The 14,705-nt window shown below is 46.7% G+C and overlaps 1 protein-coding gene across 2 annotated transcripts in view; it reads left to right on the top strand.

Moving 5' to 3' along the window:
• PAPSS2 (3'-phosphoadenosine 5'-phosphosulfate synthase 2) overlaps positions 1-14,328 on the top strand; it is a 30,184-nt gene extending 15,856 nt beyond the window's left edge. The window contains exons 3-13 of one of the 2 annotated variants that reach the window (XM_027460419.3): positions 1,991-2,226; positions 2,908-3,046; positions 3,315-3,433; positions 3,552-3,665; positions 4,571-4,682; positions 6,200-6,220; positions 7,568-7,773; positions 9,080-9,215; positions 10,838-11,106; positions 12,017-12,246; positions 12,541-14,328. In XM_027460419.3, the coding sequence (XP_027316220.3) occupies positions 1,991-2,226; positions 2,908-3,046; positions 3,315-3,433; positions 3,552-3,665; positions 4,571-4,682; positions 6,200-6,220; positions 7,568-7,773; positions 9,080-9,215; positions 10,838-11,106; positions 12,017-12,246; positions 12,541-12,682 (1,724 nt within the window). In that variant the 3' untranslated portion in view covers positions 12,683-14,328. The remainder of the gene's footprint in view (positions 1-1,990; positions 2,227-2,907; positions 3,047-3,314; positions 3,434-3,551; positions 3,666-4,570; positions 4,683-6,199; positions 6,221-7,567; positions 7,774-9,079; positions 9,216-10,837; positions 11,107-12,016; positions 12,247-12,540) is intronic. The other variant, XM_072040272.1, reaches the window with a different exon arrangement.
• The last annotated feature ends 377 nt before the right edge of the window (positions 14,329-14,705 follow it).

Below are 14,705 nucleotides of genomic sequence, written 5' to 3'. Positions count from 1 at the left end.
GCAAGTTTGCAGATGACACCCGGCTGAGTGGTGCAGTTGATACAACAGAAGGAAGGGATGCCATCCAAAGGGACCTGAACAAGCTTGAGGAGTGGGCCCACGTGAACTGAATGAGGTTCAACAAGTCCAAGTGCAGGGTGCTGCACCTGGGTTGGGGAAATCCTGGACATGTGTACAGACCGGGAGAAGAACTAATTGAGAGCAGCCCTGTAGAGGAAGAGTTGGGAGTTTCAGAGGACAAAAAGCTTGACGTGAGCCAGCAGTGCATGCTTGCAGCCCAAAGGCCAACTACATCCTGGGCTGTATCCCAGCATACACCAGAGGAGTGGCCAGTATATAAGGGAGGTGATTGTCCCCCTCTGCTCTGCCCTCGTGATGCCCCACCTGGAGTCCTGCATCCACATTTGGGGCCCCCAGTACAAGAAGGAGGTGGGTCCAGAGGAGGGCCATGAAGATGATCAGAGGGCTGGAACAGCTCTCCTACGAAGAAAGGCTGAGAGAGCTGGGGTTCTGAGGCAAAAGATCAGAAGGCTTTGGGGTGACCTCATTGCAGCTTTTCAGTACGTAAAGGAGGCTTATAAAAAAGGTGGAGAGCAACTTTTTGCTTGGGCAGATAATGACAGGATGAGGGGGGATGGTTTTAAACTAAAAGAGGGGAGATTTAGATTAGAGGTTGGGAGGAAATTCTTCCCTCAGAGGGTGGTGAGGCACTGGCACAGGTTGCCCAGAGAGGTTGTGGATACCCCACCCCTGGAGGATTTTTAGGCCAGGTTAGATGAGGCCCTGAGCAACCTGATCTAGTGGGTGGTGTCCCTGCCTATGGCAGGGGCTTGGAACCAGATGGTCTTTGAGGTCCCTTCCAACCTATGACTCTGTGACATAAGCAGTGGCCTCCTAACTTCCCAACAACTGACTTTTAAGAGACCGTATGGAAGGATGTTACATGGACTACATAGATGAAGCAGAAGGACACCTGAGTGTCCTGCATTGCTGAGGAAGGCCCTCAGGCCATTGTACTACACAAACCAAAGGCACAGGCAGCAGCACACCCAGCCACATTTCCTCTCTAGCACAAGCATGACCGTTCTGCATCTACTGAAAGTCCACCTCACCTGGATCTCATTTGGGGTATATAAATAAAGAGGCAGGCAGGTGATGTTGTCTCCTCAGGATATTTTCCGAGGCGAAGGGTTTCCTGAGGCAGGCATTGTGTTTGGAGGTGTTCTCTTTCCTAAGCTGAGATCCTCTCAAGGAGCTTTCTACACATGCATCCCCACCCAAGTGAAAGGAGCGGTTTTGGTGCCCCAGATCTTCTTGCCGCTCTGCTACACAGGTAGTAGCAAGTGCTCACTGTGTGAGTGGATGGAGATGGGGTGAGAAACAGCCACCTCACTTAGGATTGGTGACTTTCTGGTTGCTGACCTGACTCCAGGAGATGCAGAGCCATCCTGTTCTGCTGTTACAGATCTGTGGCTTCTGTTCTTGTGTAAGTGGAGGTGTCTGTGGATGCGCAGGGGCTGTTGCTGCTGTTGGAGCCCATCCCACTGCATGCACTTGTGGCAAGAATCTCTCCTTGGACCACTCCAGGAGAGCGGTTGGCTGTCCAGAGGGGGAAGAGGAGGAGGAAGATACTGAAAGACGTAGAGGCAACAGCATCCTTTAAAGCTTCCTCCTCTTCCTGACACCTGCTTGTTCCACCGTGGCCCAGCAGGATGTACTTCTGCAACACAGCTGGGCTGAACCTGTCCAGATGGGAGGGTCTAACAGCATTTCGCATAGCATTAATACCACCCCTGGAGTAAGAAGGTTTGACCAGGGTCCTGTGGCAGTAACAATACACTGAAAAGGTTACTCCAACCTCCCTACCTCATTTTTGCTAAAGCAGGTCCAGACAGGAGGATGTTGCCAGCATCTCAGGAAGAATTAGGTTATGGAGTCATTTTCATTCTTTTGAACTCAAACCTGAACCTCACTTTTCTGTCTCCAACAGGCCTTTCTGGAGCTGGGAAGACAACCATCGGCTTTGCTCTGGAAGAGTACTTGGTCTCTCATGGCATCCCCTGCTATTCCCTGGATGGTGATAATGTTCGGCATGGCTTGAATAAAAACCTGGGTTTCTCAGCCGGAGACCGTGAGGAGAACATCCGCCGCATTGCAGAGGTGGCCAGGTTGTTTGCTGATGCTGGGCTCGTCTGCATAACGAGTTTCATTTCTCCTTTTTCAAAGGTAAACTCTCTGCATCATATGCTGCTCTCTTCTGGATGGCCTTGATCTCATGAATGTTCCTAGGAAAGAGACGTTTATGTATATGCCATCAGATGTTCCTTTAGCTTCTTCACGCTTTTGTGCAATGCCACCAGCATACAGAGCTATAAATGATCAGAATGATCAGTAGAAGTTTCTGGAGTGCTGCTGGACGTATCATTTTTGCTTTCAGAATTGGTTAAAAGTTAAGTGATTTTTGAAATCTTATTATAAAAGCTCCTACTCTTAACTTGTTAGGAGGCAGAAAAGAGGCATAAAAAATAGCCTGTCTTAGTGGTATCAGTACTTTATTTGAAGAAGCTTGATTGTGTGTCTATCCTTCCTGAGAATGCCAAATATCTGCCAGTATCAAGCTAATTTAAATTGTTGAATAGTTGCCTTTTTTCTTTTTTTTTTTTTTTAAAACACAGGACTGATTCACATCATCAGGTTCTGCTATCCCACTTAATGAAGAGGTCTTCTAACGTATCTTTAAAGAAAAAGTGGGAAAAGAGATATAAACCTTTAATTAGAATTGGTTTAAATTTAATAAATCTGTACCAAAGATGACTTTACCTGTGTAAAATTCCAAGGAATGTCATTTAGTAGGAAAGTATTTGTTGCGATGCAGACACATACGGTTTCCCAACTTTCTTGAAACAGGATCGTCAAAATGCACGGAAAATTCATGAGGCAGCTGGGCTTCCTTTCTTCGAAATCTTTGTAGATGCTCCTCTAAATATTTGTGAAAGCAGAGATGTAAAGGGACTGTACAAAAAGGCAAGAGCTGGAGAGATCAAAGGTATGCAAGAATGAGCTCTTAATTTGCCTTTTGCTTAACAAAGTGTCAGATAGCTTATCTTTGCAGCTTTGCACGTAGAAGATCTCTGGAGGTGGGTTAGTAAAGGCTCTTTGTAGTACACAAGGGTATCGTATTTTCCTAATCTTACTACAACAAGCAACACTTCTAGTACTCAGTACAGCTTGAATGCTTGCTAGTTGTTTGTATAGTGGTGTTAACTCTAGAGTATTACATTAAATAAATTTGGTTTGGGTTTAATTGTCCATAGGATTCACAGGGATTGACTCAGACTATGAGAAGCCTGAATCTCCTGAACTAGTGTTGAAAACAAACGTTGCATCAGTGTCTGAATGCATTCAGCAGGTTGTGGAGCTCCTGCAGACACAAGTAGGTCATTTGTTTTTACCACTACCACTGGCAGCTCATAAATCTGACTTCACATACTGACTTACTGGTGTGCGTTTAAAAAGCAGTGTTAGGAGTGCTGTCTCTCTCTCTCTTTCAGAACATTGTGCCCCGCGCATCGATTAAGGATGTTCTTGAGCTGTTTGTACCCGAAAATAAACTTGATAGTGTCCGAGCTGAAGCAGACATGCTACCATCCATAGAGATCACGAAGGTAACATCTCATTTGAATGCTGCACTATGAATCAGTCATTGGTTTGCTTTTTGAAGGGCAGAAGCATAGACAAGGATGTGGCTAAATGGTGCTCTGTTCATAGAATCGCAGACTGGTTTGGTTGGAAGGGACCTTAAAGCCCATCCAGTTCCAACACCCTGCCATGCACAGGGACACCTCTCATCAGACCAGGTTGCTCCAAAGCCCCATCCAACCTGGTCTTGAACACCTCCAGGGATGGGGCAGCCACAGCTTCTCTGGGCAGCCTGTGCCAGTGCCTCACCACCTTCATAGTGAAGAATTTCTTCCTTATATGTAATTTAAACCTACCCTCTTTTAGCTTAAAGCCATTCCCTCTTGTCCTATCACCACATCCTGTGACAAAGAGTCCTTCCCTTGCTTTCCTGTAGCCTCCTCTAGGTACTAAAGGCCACTGTATGGTCACCCCAGAGCCTTCTCTTCTCCAGGCTGAACAACACCAGCTCCCTCAGCCTGTCTTCACAGGAGATGAGTTCCAGTCCTCTAATCACTTTTGTGTTGATTTTGTGATTCCTCAGATTGCTGTGTCCTTTCATGGCTATGTTTTATGACGAAATGAAGTGTAGTCCTCATCCTCAGACACTTCATCCTGTTGTGTCTCTCTGCTCTGTCCTGTAGCATGCCAGGGCCATCAACTTCATTGATAGTATTAGGACAGCCCCACACGTGGTTGTGCTATGGAAGAATACAGATCTAGCTTTAAAAAACAAAACAAAACGATCATCACATTGGCCCCTAATACCACTTTTTTCCCCTTAATGAATGTTCTCCATTTTACACTAAATGGTGAGACTGCTCTTGCAGCAGAAGGAAAGGAAGAGCAGTGAGAGCTGGTGACAGGAGTGCCCTCTGGGTTTGTTTTGCAGCTGGATCTGCAGTGGGTGCAAGTGCTGAGTGAAGGCTGGGCCACGCCACTGAAGGGCTTCATGCGCGAGGCAGAGTACCTGCAAGTGATCCATTTCGGCACCCTGCTGAACGGTACGAATCCTACGCTTTGGGAGACCTGACACTCGCACTGTGGTGCTTTAGCAGGCACCCATGTGGAACAGCTTGATGCTCAGCTGTGTTTTAAGCCCCCTTTCCTCTGAAGTGCTACATGCAAGCCCTCATAAAGGAGTGCGGGAGCTGAGAAGCTGTGCTCTGAAATGTGCCAAAGAGTACAAAAGGTGACAGAGTTCACAGTGCTGTAGCCAGGGCCCCATGTCACACACTAGAAATCCCATATCATGCTGTTCAAAGGTCTTGGCTGCCATTATATATATATACATAAAACCTCTTAACCCTGCATGGTTCTGCCAGGGAAGGCTGCCAGGCTGAATTTCAGATGAGAGGAGAGGGTAGCTGATCCTTGGAAACAGGGCCAGGGGCTGATTTCTCTTTCATTTTTCCTATTTTCCCCCTTCCCCATTACTATAGCTTGAAATAAATCAGATTTAGCTACTGATTAGCAACTTAATAAGAGTTTTTTCATCCCTAGAAGAGGCAAATAATGCTCAGGCAGTTTGGGGTAGTTGATACATGTGTCCCATGTCTCAGATGGAGATGCCATTGCCATGCACACAGTGAATGGGTGCATGCGTTGAGTTCTGTAGATCCAGTATGGCTCTCTGGCCTCAGGGCTTGGGATCTTGGTGAAGGACTCATTATAGGGAGTCTTGTCCTCCTTCTAGAGGACCCTGGTCCTGCCTTGGTCATGCAGGGCAGTAATTTACTGCTGGCACTGGGATTCAGGCACTGCACCTCAAGTGCAAACAGGGTTTAGTTCAGGACTGCCATGTTGGCTGGAACAGTGTCTGCATGTGGGCATCTGTAGTGTTCTTCAACTTTCAGGCATTCAGTAGCCTAAACGCTGTGTAAACAGCATTCAAAAGTACATTTCCTTTATTGTCAGACCTGGAGCTGTGGTCTTCAAGCTGCCCCTTGCACACTTGACGAGGTCCCAGAGGTGCCCCAAAATGACTGTGTTGCCCCAGAGCTCTGCTGCTCAGAGGCTGTGGGTGGTGGGATTGGGCGTGCCTTGCCCAAGAGCTTCCATGCCGGTCTTTCTAAAGATTGTGGCCCAGTTTTTCTTACCCAGGGGGTGTAGGTGATGTTTTAGGCAGCCCAGCAGGAGCAAGCTGTGCGAGGGACATCTGTGATCTGGTTCAGTGGCCCGGCATCAGCATGAGTCTGTCCTCCTCTCTTGTGGTTGACAAACAGGCATTTTTCACACACTGAGGAGTAAATCCCACATTGGCATACTGATAGAACAAGAGCGGTGTTAAAAATAGATGGAGAGACAGCACCGATGCTGCGCATCCCTTTGAGTGTGTGTGGCTGGATGAGCACCGTTGGGCTGGCTGGCAAAGGCCATGTTTGTGAGGGAGCGCGCTGCCCTGCCCTGCCCGCCGACACACGGTGTTTGCTGGAGGTTTCAACCGAGCTGCTTTGATTCTGGAAACCATAACTGGTGCCTGTGAGTGTTAATTATCTTAATTGTGTTTGTATTCTCCCAGGAAAGAATCCCTCTGTAGCTGGTATGTATTTAACTGTCCTCAGGTTATATGGAAATCACTACAATTAGATTTTTTGCTCAGATTTTTTTGCTATTTAAATTATTAACACTAACACACCCACATCCCATTTATGATTCCGCTGTTTACAAAATGGCATGTATACCCCATGTCCTATTGACCACTCTGCACAAAAATCCTAGTAATTTTCACTGGAGTGATTTTTTATTTGAAAATGCCATGCTGACTTTTCCACGTTGACTTTATTGACTGATCACTGGTTAATATTTCTTAAATATATAAAGTTGATACTGATTGATTCACATGTGACTGGTTACAGGTATCTGATTATTCATGAAGTTGCTTGAAAATTTCTGTCTGGCAGATGATACCAAGTCATGAATTAAATGGAAAATTTTAATAAAGATTAAACGAAATCTACATCATAGGCAAAATCCTCAAATTAAGACTCTCAAGGGTCCAAAATGATTTCAGTCAGATCAGAACAAAGTGAATCGGTGATTTATTTGCTCTTGTTTATGAATGGCAGCCCATGGGAAACATGGCTTCTTATGTATTAATACTGGCATATCTGAGTGGCAAGACCTTAGTGGGGAAGTGAGAAGGGGGGGGGATAAAATCGACTTCAAGGCATTTAGAGACAACACAGAGATTAGAAACCACACATGCAAACATAGATTCACTGTATATACAAAGAATAGATCAAAAATGGGCTGCAAAGATAAACTAAGAGGGGTAACAGTACAGAGACAACAAGGAAAAAAAAAAAGACAGAACATTATGATGTTTTCCCTGTTGGAAGAGTTGATTCAAGAGACGTGCAAATAGGGCAGTGCAGTGATTTTTCACGGTTGTGAGAGATGCCACCAGGCAAAACCACGCTGGAGTGGTCTTAATGGAGATTTTGTCCTGGAAGAGGAGACGGGTTATAGCCAGACTGTATGTATCATGTATGTCTAAATTTTTCAAAGAGACTTCAAAACAAGCCAACTGAAAAAGAAAAATCTTCCTGGGAGAGAAAGAGTCCAGAAAATAAATAAATATTCCAGGTGTCTTTGAGACATTGCTGGCACTAAGATAAGGAGCTTTTTTAGTCCACTAACATTGGTATTTATTAGCAGCACAAAACAAAAATTGGATAGTGAATAAATTCACATGACTGATGGTGAACTAATCGTGGAAAACCTGGCTTCCTGTTTTCAGCCTCTGAAAACCTCTGTTTACTCAGTGCCCCCTCCAGCCTCTCCCATCCCCCTCCTGTAGTCCATCTGAAGTAGTGTGGGGACACTTTGAGCAGTGCTGGTGCTCTTGGTCTTTGGAGGATGCTAACATCCACCCTTCTCTTGCCAGACGGCGTTATCAACCTGACCATCCCCATTGTGCTGCCAGTTTCCACGGAGGACAAGCAGCGGCTGGAGGGCTGTGGAGCACTGGCACTCAGCTACGAGGGGCGCAAGGTGGCGATCCTGAAGAACCCCGAGTACTTTGAGCACAGGAAGGAGGAGCGCTGTGCCCGCATCTGGGGCACCACCTGTGCCAAGCACCCACATGTCAAAGTAGGTTTGTCCCTGTCCCTCCTATTGTCAAAAACCTGGCCAGGATTAGCAATGTGCCACGGGGGGCTGGAGAACCAAACTCCTCTGAGGTTTCCATGCTGTTGGGTGTCCTGTCAGCTCTCCAAGCCCCGCTCCTCATTGAGAACCATCACTTCTCAAGCGTGCAGGAGGACTGAATTTTCAGGCTTACAAGCAACTGTTAACCCTGCACTTGCTGCTTTGCAAGAGCATCAGTCAGATAACAAATGGTAGAAAGGGAAAACAAGCGTACTGCTCCTCTCATTCATTTATTTTCACAAGTGTACCAACATCCAAATGTTTTTAACATGCTTAGCAACTTAGATTTTCCTTAGGTTTTCCTGCTATTGAGGGCATGATGATGTCAGTGATTCTGCCAAATATTGACGCTGCAAATCCCTGGCTCGTGCTCCTTTTTAGCTATGCTTTACTCCTCAATGTAGCTTTCGTGCAGGCAGCCAACAAAGGGGTTGTATTTTTACGCCTTATCTTTTTCCTTCTCTTTGCTGGCCATACAAAGAATATCATCTCTTAGTAAGGGAGAGCTGCAAGCTATGCCAAGCAGCTTGAACTAAAAAGGCAAAGCTACTAATTCTTTCCCCTTACCTTAAAATACTTCTCTCAATTATTTAGTAGCAGTTGCTCTCTTGACAGAGCAATCTTAGTTATGAAAGTTTAATGATACCATCGACAGTGAAGAAAACAGCTGTGACAGTACAGTAATGCCAATGTAGAGATTTCATATAAAGACTTGTGAGATCCTGAGCTGGTCAATGCAGGGTAATGGCACTAGGTTATTCTGAATGGAGTTGGAAGTCTCATTATTACAGCCAGAGGAGGGTTCAACAAATCATGGGGCTGCATACTCCCCAGGCAGCGCTCCAGGAGGATAATAACATTTCCAGCATAGGAGGGAACAAAAGGTGGGCAACACGGTGGTGTTACCACCACCAGAGCACTGTTTGTTCTGTGGAAAGACTTTGCAAGAGCAAAAGCTCAGATGGAAGAAGATCTAGTGCCCTAACTTCTTGACCTCCAGCCTGCAGAGAGAAGTCTGGCACCTAGCTGGGTGCAGCGGTATGGTCTTTGCGGCTGATGCCTTGGTTTATGTCACTGCACTGCTCATGACATTCAGATCACATTGCCACTTTGGTAATGTTTTCAACCTGCAAGGTCGAAAAGAAAGAAAGATCACTCCACAAGCAGAATCATACCTAGTGCTTTTCAAAGGAGGCTGGGAAATGAGAGATTTTTTTCTGTTCTGATGTAACCTGTGTGTAATTCACAGATGGTGATGGAGAGTGGAGACTGGCTGGTTGGTGGAGAGCTCCTTGTGCTGGAGAAAATCAAATGGAATGACGGACTGGACCAGTACCGGCTGACACCACTCGAGCTCAAGCAGAAGTTCAGAGAAATGAATGCTGGTGAGTTGAGTGCCTTGGGCTAGCACCAATGACTCTGCTCTTCTTACCAAGAAATCTTATCATTAGTGCCATTATTTTGCATGAGGTTAATTGGTTAATGGGTAAATGCCAATGGGTTAACTGGTTAATGGGTAACTGGCTAATTCAAGCTGTATCATTAGATCCCTGTGATACACTACAGACTTGTCAGGTGGACTGGGGAGCTTGCCCTACTAGCTTTCCAGCTGGCTCACTAATTCATGAGCCTCTCAAGTGTGTGCCCTCCCCCCATCTTTCCTGACACTAGGAGATGCTTGTGGTCTGTGATTGCTCGCTCCCGGCCTTTCAGCACCTGCCAGATTGCTTTCATATGCTTCTGAGACTGGGATGGAGCAGTGGGGAGAGCAGTAAGTGCAAAGCAGGCCACAGCACAAAAACAGTGTAGGGTTTACACTGCACAGAGTTACTCCAAGGGTAGGAGCAGTACTTGTGTCAGGCAGCTTCCCCAGTGGGCTTTTCCAGACACAGGATTGGAGAGTGCTGAGCATGCTGCTCACAACTCCTCTGTCCTTCCTGGCAGGCCAGGTCCTCTTCTTCCACACCCAGAGCATGTAAAGTCCTGTGCTGAGTGCCTGGCCTTCAGGCACAAAGGCGAGTTCTGGTTACTTGCAGGTGGTGCTCTACCCTGGGGGCTGTCTTGGCAGTCTGTGGGGCATTCGATGGCCACCCAATGCTGTATTGTCTCAGTATTTCCAGAGAAGGGTTTCTAAGCAGGACTTGCCTTCAGTCTGGCAACTCCTTAGGGAGCAGGCTAAGAGGTTGTTTATACCCATAAGTAGTTTACACCCATCAGTCAATTGTGTTCTCATGAACTCCTGTTTCTGAGCACCAGAGGTGTCTGTGGAAACAGCCCTAGTATGGGCTAAGGGGAACTTCTGCAAAACAAGGTTTCAAAAGGAGCAGCCCAATCTGAAGAGCTCAGTCTGTAAGTCAGTCTATGTAATTTGACCCCATAAATCTCCTGTTACAACTGGCATTTCTGCCTGGCTCAGTTCTCACCTCTGCCACCAGAGACAAGGCCTTTGTAGTGTTCCTGCAAGATCAACACATTAGGACTAATTAAGTTTTGCACAGTAAGTGTGAAGTAACCCTTCCAACACTCACCTGCTATGCTGTGCAGTGCTACAGCATCCCAGCAGCAGAGGGGACCAGCAGCAGCAGTGACCATTAGCAGTGGAGATGCCAGTCCTTGCACACTCATTTCCTTTTGGTGTTTAAAGAGGGAGATAGTGCTGGCCTTCATGAAGGTGCTATAGAGCTTGGGGAGGTGACAAATAGCTTTCGAAGCCAGGGAACTCAGCAGAGGTTTACATTTGTGCCCAGAGGCATCTCAAAACATGATAGGAGAGCTGATCAAACTGAAATTGGTCCCAAAGGAAGGATGTGCAATGAAAATAAACTTGGCAGGGTCACTGTACCTGTGTTAAATACTCATCTAAGGTATTTAAGGTCTCTTTGATGTGAAGATAGGACAGCAGACCCTTGTGTATCTTATGGCTGTGTCAAAATGTACAGAGTGGATAAATGAAGCAGTGTCTGAAGCTCAGCGCAGGCCTGTGACGCTCTGAATCTTTCCATTTCAGATGCTGTCTTTGCGTTTCAGCTGCGCAACCCCGTGCACAATGGGCATGCCCTGCTCATGCAGGATACGCGGAGCCAGCTCTTGCAGAGGGGCTACAAAAACCCTGTGCTTCTCCTGCACCCCCTGGGTGGATGGACCAAAGATGACGATGTCCCGCTGGAATGGCGAATGAAGCAGCATGCAGCGGTGCTCGAGGAGCATGTTCTGGACCCAAAATCAACCATTGTTGCCATCTTCCCCTCTCCCATGCTCTACGCTGGCCCCACAGAGGTATAGTTGCCGCACACTAACCATGGTGTAAGTTTAGCCTGTGGGCAAACTTGCTGCTGACTTCCCAGTGCAGATCCAGAAAGCCGCAGGGCAAAGGTCAGTCACTGCTGCTTTGCTGTCAGTTCCCTCCCTGCTTCAGTCTCTGCTTGCTGCAGCTGCCATCTCGCAGCAGTGTTTGGCTCCGCAGGCTGCTGCGCTTCTGCGAGTTGTGCTGAGAGCTTGGAGCAGAGCTGTGCTGGGCAGCAGTGCTCATTTGGTTTTTCCCAGTTGTTTCTCTTCTGTCCCTAAATCTGTGGAAGGAAAGCAGTAGACACCAAACCACCCTGCAAACAGCCCAAACACCCATTGCCTATTGGTTTCACCAACAACCAAAACCTGAACCAAAGTATTGCCTCCATTCAGCATCAGCTGCTCCTGGGCTAAGGTGCAGCCAGAACCCTTCAGCAGTGGCTCTGTGGGTGCTGCAGGTAGCTGTGCGTTCGGTGCCTTGGAGAGTCTAGCATGGCTTTTGTCCCACCACAAAGCAAGCAGGAAAGAAACGCAGGGAGTCGAGCTGAGCAGAGGCAATGATGCAAGCAGAAACCTTATAGGCAGGCCTTTTCGTGGAACCAGTGGGATATATGGACAGCCACATTCAAACAGCAAAGCACCTCCTTCATTCACTGGAACAAGATCAGTTGTCATCCCCGTTTTTTCTGGTGAAACACCTCTCCTTAGAAGAGCTGTGATGTACCAGGTCCAAGCAGGGGAAGATGAGCCTGATGGCCAGTGATTAACTGCAGAGAGGCTACTGATACGTGTCCATCCTTCCTTCTCTGTCACGTGTGGGATCCAGCTCACCAGGATCTTTTCTGCAGTTTAGGGCAGTCACTGCTCAGTGCTCAGAGCTCCTCATGTCTCTCCTTCACAGGTACAGTGGCACTGCCGGGCTCGCATGATTGCTGGGGCCAACTTCTACATTGTAGGGCGTGATCCTGCAGGCATGCCTCACCCTGAGACCAAGAAGGACCTCTACGAGCCTACACAAGGAGGGAAGGTCCTCAGCATGGCACCAGGCCTGACCTCGGTGGAAATCATCCCCTTCCGAGTGGCTGCTTACAACAAAGTGAAGAGGGCTATGGATTTCTATGACCCCAAAAGGTAATGCAGGCACCAGTGTCTCTCTTTTTTTTTTTTTTTTTTTTTTTTTTTTTTTAGCCTACACAGCTGCTAGGGAAGCATTTTACCTATGACTCTAGCTCATATAGGAAGAACTCCCGTAGAGGACACCGTTGCTGCCAATCGTAAACTCCATGTGGGAAGTTGCTGGTGCCTGCAGTTGGCGAGGAAATGGTGCCGGGAGCTTTCTGACTGCACCTTTGGCATAGCAGAAGATTTACGCTGGGACAGCTCAGCTGTTGTGCTGATCTCACCTCTGTCTCTGTTTTGCTGTAGGCACGACGATTTTGACTTCATCTCAGGAACACGCATGAGAAAGCTTGCTCGTGAAGGTGAAAACCCACCAGATGGCTTCATGGCCCCCAAAGCTTGGAAAGTCCTAACCGAGTACTACCAGTCACTGGAAAAAAAGAATTAACACTACTTCTAAAAATACTTGTATTAAGAGTGAGCAATGATTGATTGATTCCCTATGATACCGATCAGCTACTTGATGTTTTCAATATTTTGACTCGTAGGGCTTTCCTGCCTGGGTCAGAGAGTTTTTTACTAATCGGAAATACTTTGAGCTGGGGCCTTCTCCCCTTGAAGCTGCCAGGAGCACCCTGATGATGGAGCTGGAAGGAGCGGGCAGCCGGCCCTTTGCTCCCAGCACAATGCAGCTCTGGGAAGCCCAGTGCAACACCAGCTGGGGCTCTCGGTGCTGCTGGCACTGCGCTCTGGTCCCTGCTGCAGAGCCAGGACCTTGGCACCAGAATAAAAATGTGCCCCTGCATGAAGCAGGAACGATGAAGTGTTTTTCCTTTACCCCTCGCCCAGTGCAGGAGCAGCTGCTGGGGCGAGAAGTGGTTGCTGCTGGCACTTGGTGCTTGGATCCAGTTGCTCCAGTTGCTTGGATCCAGATTGAGCCTTAGACAATTTTTGCTAACAGAAGGACTTTTTAAGTGCCTTTTTTAACTGTATCTTTTTAAATAGCCTAGACAAGTCGCTTGCTGTTCTTCCTTTCTTCTTCCTGCTTGACCCATTCAGTCAGAAAAAAAAAAACAAAAACAACAAACAAACCTGGACTGGTCTTTGCTGCTGCTCTGAGCTCACTGCCCCATGAGTCTGCAGCGTGCCCAACCCCAGCGAGGCTGCAGAGGGTGCTGCCTGGGCTCAGGGTCTGGTGGGCTGGCAGCCAGGGGAAGCTATCCTTAGGGGGATGTTGTGGAGCACAAGAGATCTTCGAGAAAGCTCTGGAACACAGGGGAATGGTATGGAATAGTCAGGGGCCACTGCACTTGTTAGTTACCACAGCCACCAGATTTCCTGACTTTTGTACTTGTCCTTTTTCAGTAGATGTCCCAGCACCAGTCAGCATGTGTTTCAAATGAAATGGAAATAATGTTCTCCTCTCCTTGTGCTTGTTTTAATTACAAATGTATCTACGCTCAGTAAAAACAATCCTGCTTCTGCTTGTATAGCAAGTGGCACCTCCAGCTCAAACGTGTTTTGGTGTGGCCATGATGCAGTGTCTAAGACTACATATGCAATTGGGAATGTTTTTGTAAGAGGTGTTTTTTTATTTTTTATTTTTTTTAATTATTAAAAGGGAAGAACACAAAGCCATATTATACCTCAGAAAAATGCTGCACCAACCATGTTAGTAGCCTTTCAGCATGCTAGCACCAGTGCCTTTCCTACTCAGGCCCTCTGGCAGGGACCTGGAAGACAAAAGCAATACTCCAATTTATAATTGCAATATTTGCCATTTTTTAAGTAGTGAAATAGTGCTGTTGCCTCATTCTAAAACATTCTAAAATAATCAGTTCAAAAAAAATGCAGTAAATCCAAATGGTTATAGCAAAACACAAATGCTGTATTATTCTTTTAAAATAGCTTAGTATACTGATTACCTCTGATTAAAATAGAGTATGCAGACTAGTTTTTTATAGTGTATTTATTAAAGACATGAGACTGGAATTTGTACCTCAACTGATGCATCTTATGATTTAATATATTCTGAACTTCATACTCTACTATGAAACACTCACTTTTAGTACAAATAAATATTTATACAAGTAAGTAATGCTTGCCTTGTAATTATTTTTTGAAGGGGGAGGGGAAACCACAACCATGTGGTTCACCTGTAGCTAGTTACAGGTCCATAGCAGTGTGGGGGCACCATCCACACCACCTTTGCATAGCCAGCGCCTCACTGAACCATCGCCAGCAGCCACGAGGCTGACCACATAGCTTATTTTCTTTCATAAACCTTATCTTTTTTATTTATTTTTTTATTCCTGTCTGGCTTAGAGTATGTCAAACAAGGCAAATTTAACACACATGTAAGGCATGCACTACCTGCTGCTACACCCACACCTGGAGCCATGCTGGAGCAGCACTGTACTGCAGCCCCACAGCAGCTGGCTACTGCATCCCACAGCTCCCAGAGGTTTCTC

This window comes from Anas platyrhynchos, chromosome 6, assembly GCF_047663525.1.
Source record: "Anas platyrhynchos isolate ZD024472 breed Pekin duck chromosome 6, IASCAAS_PekinDuck_T2T, whole genome shotgun sequence".
NCBI classification, from domain to species: Eukaryota; Metazoa; Chordata; class Aves; order Anseriformes; family Anatidae; genus Anas; species Anas platyrhynchos.
The sequence above is the reverse complement of the archived record's forward strand: the minus strand, read 5'-3'. Positions and strand labels throughout refer to the sequence as shown.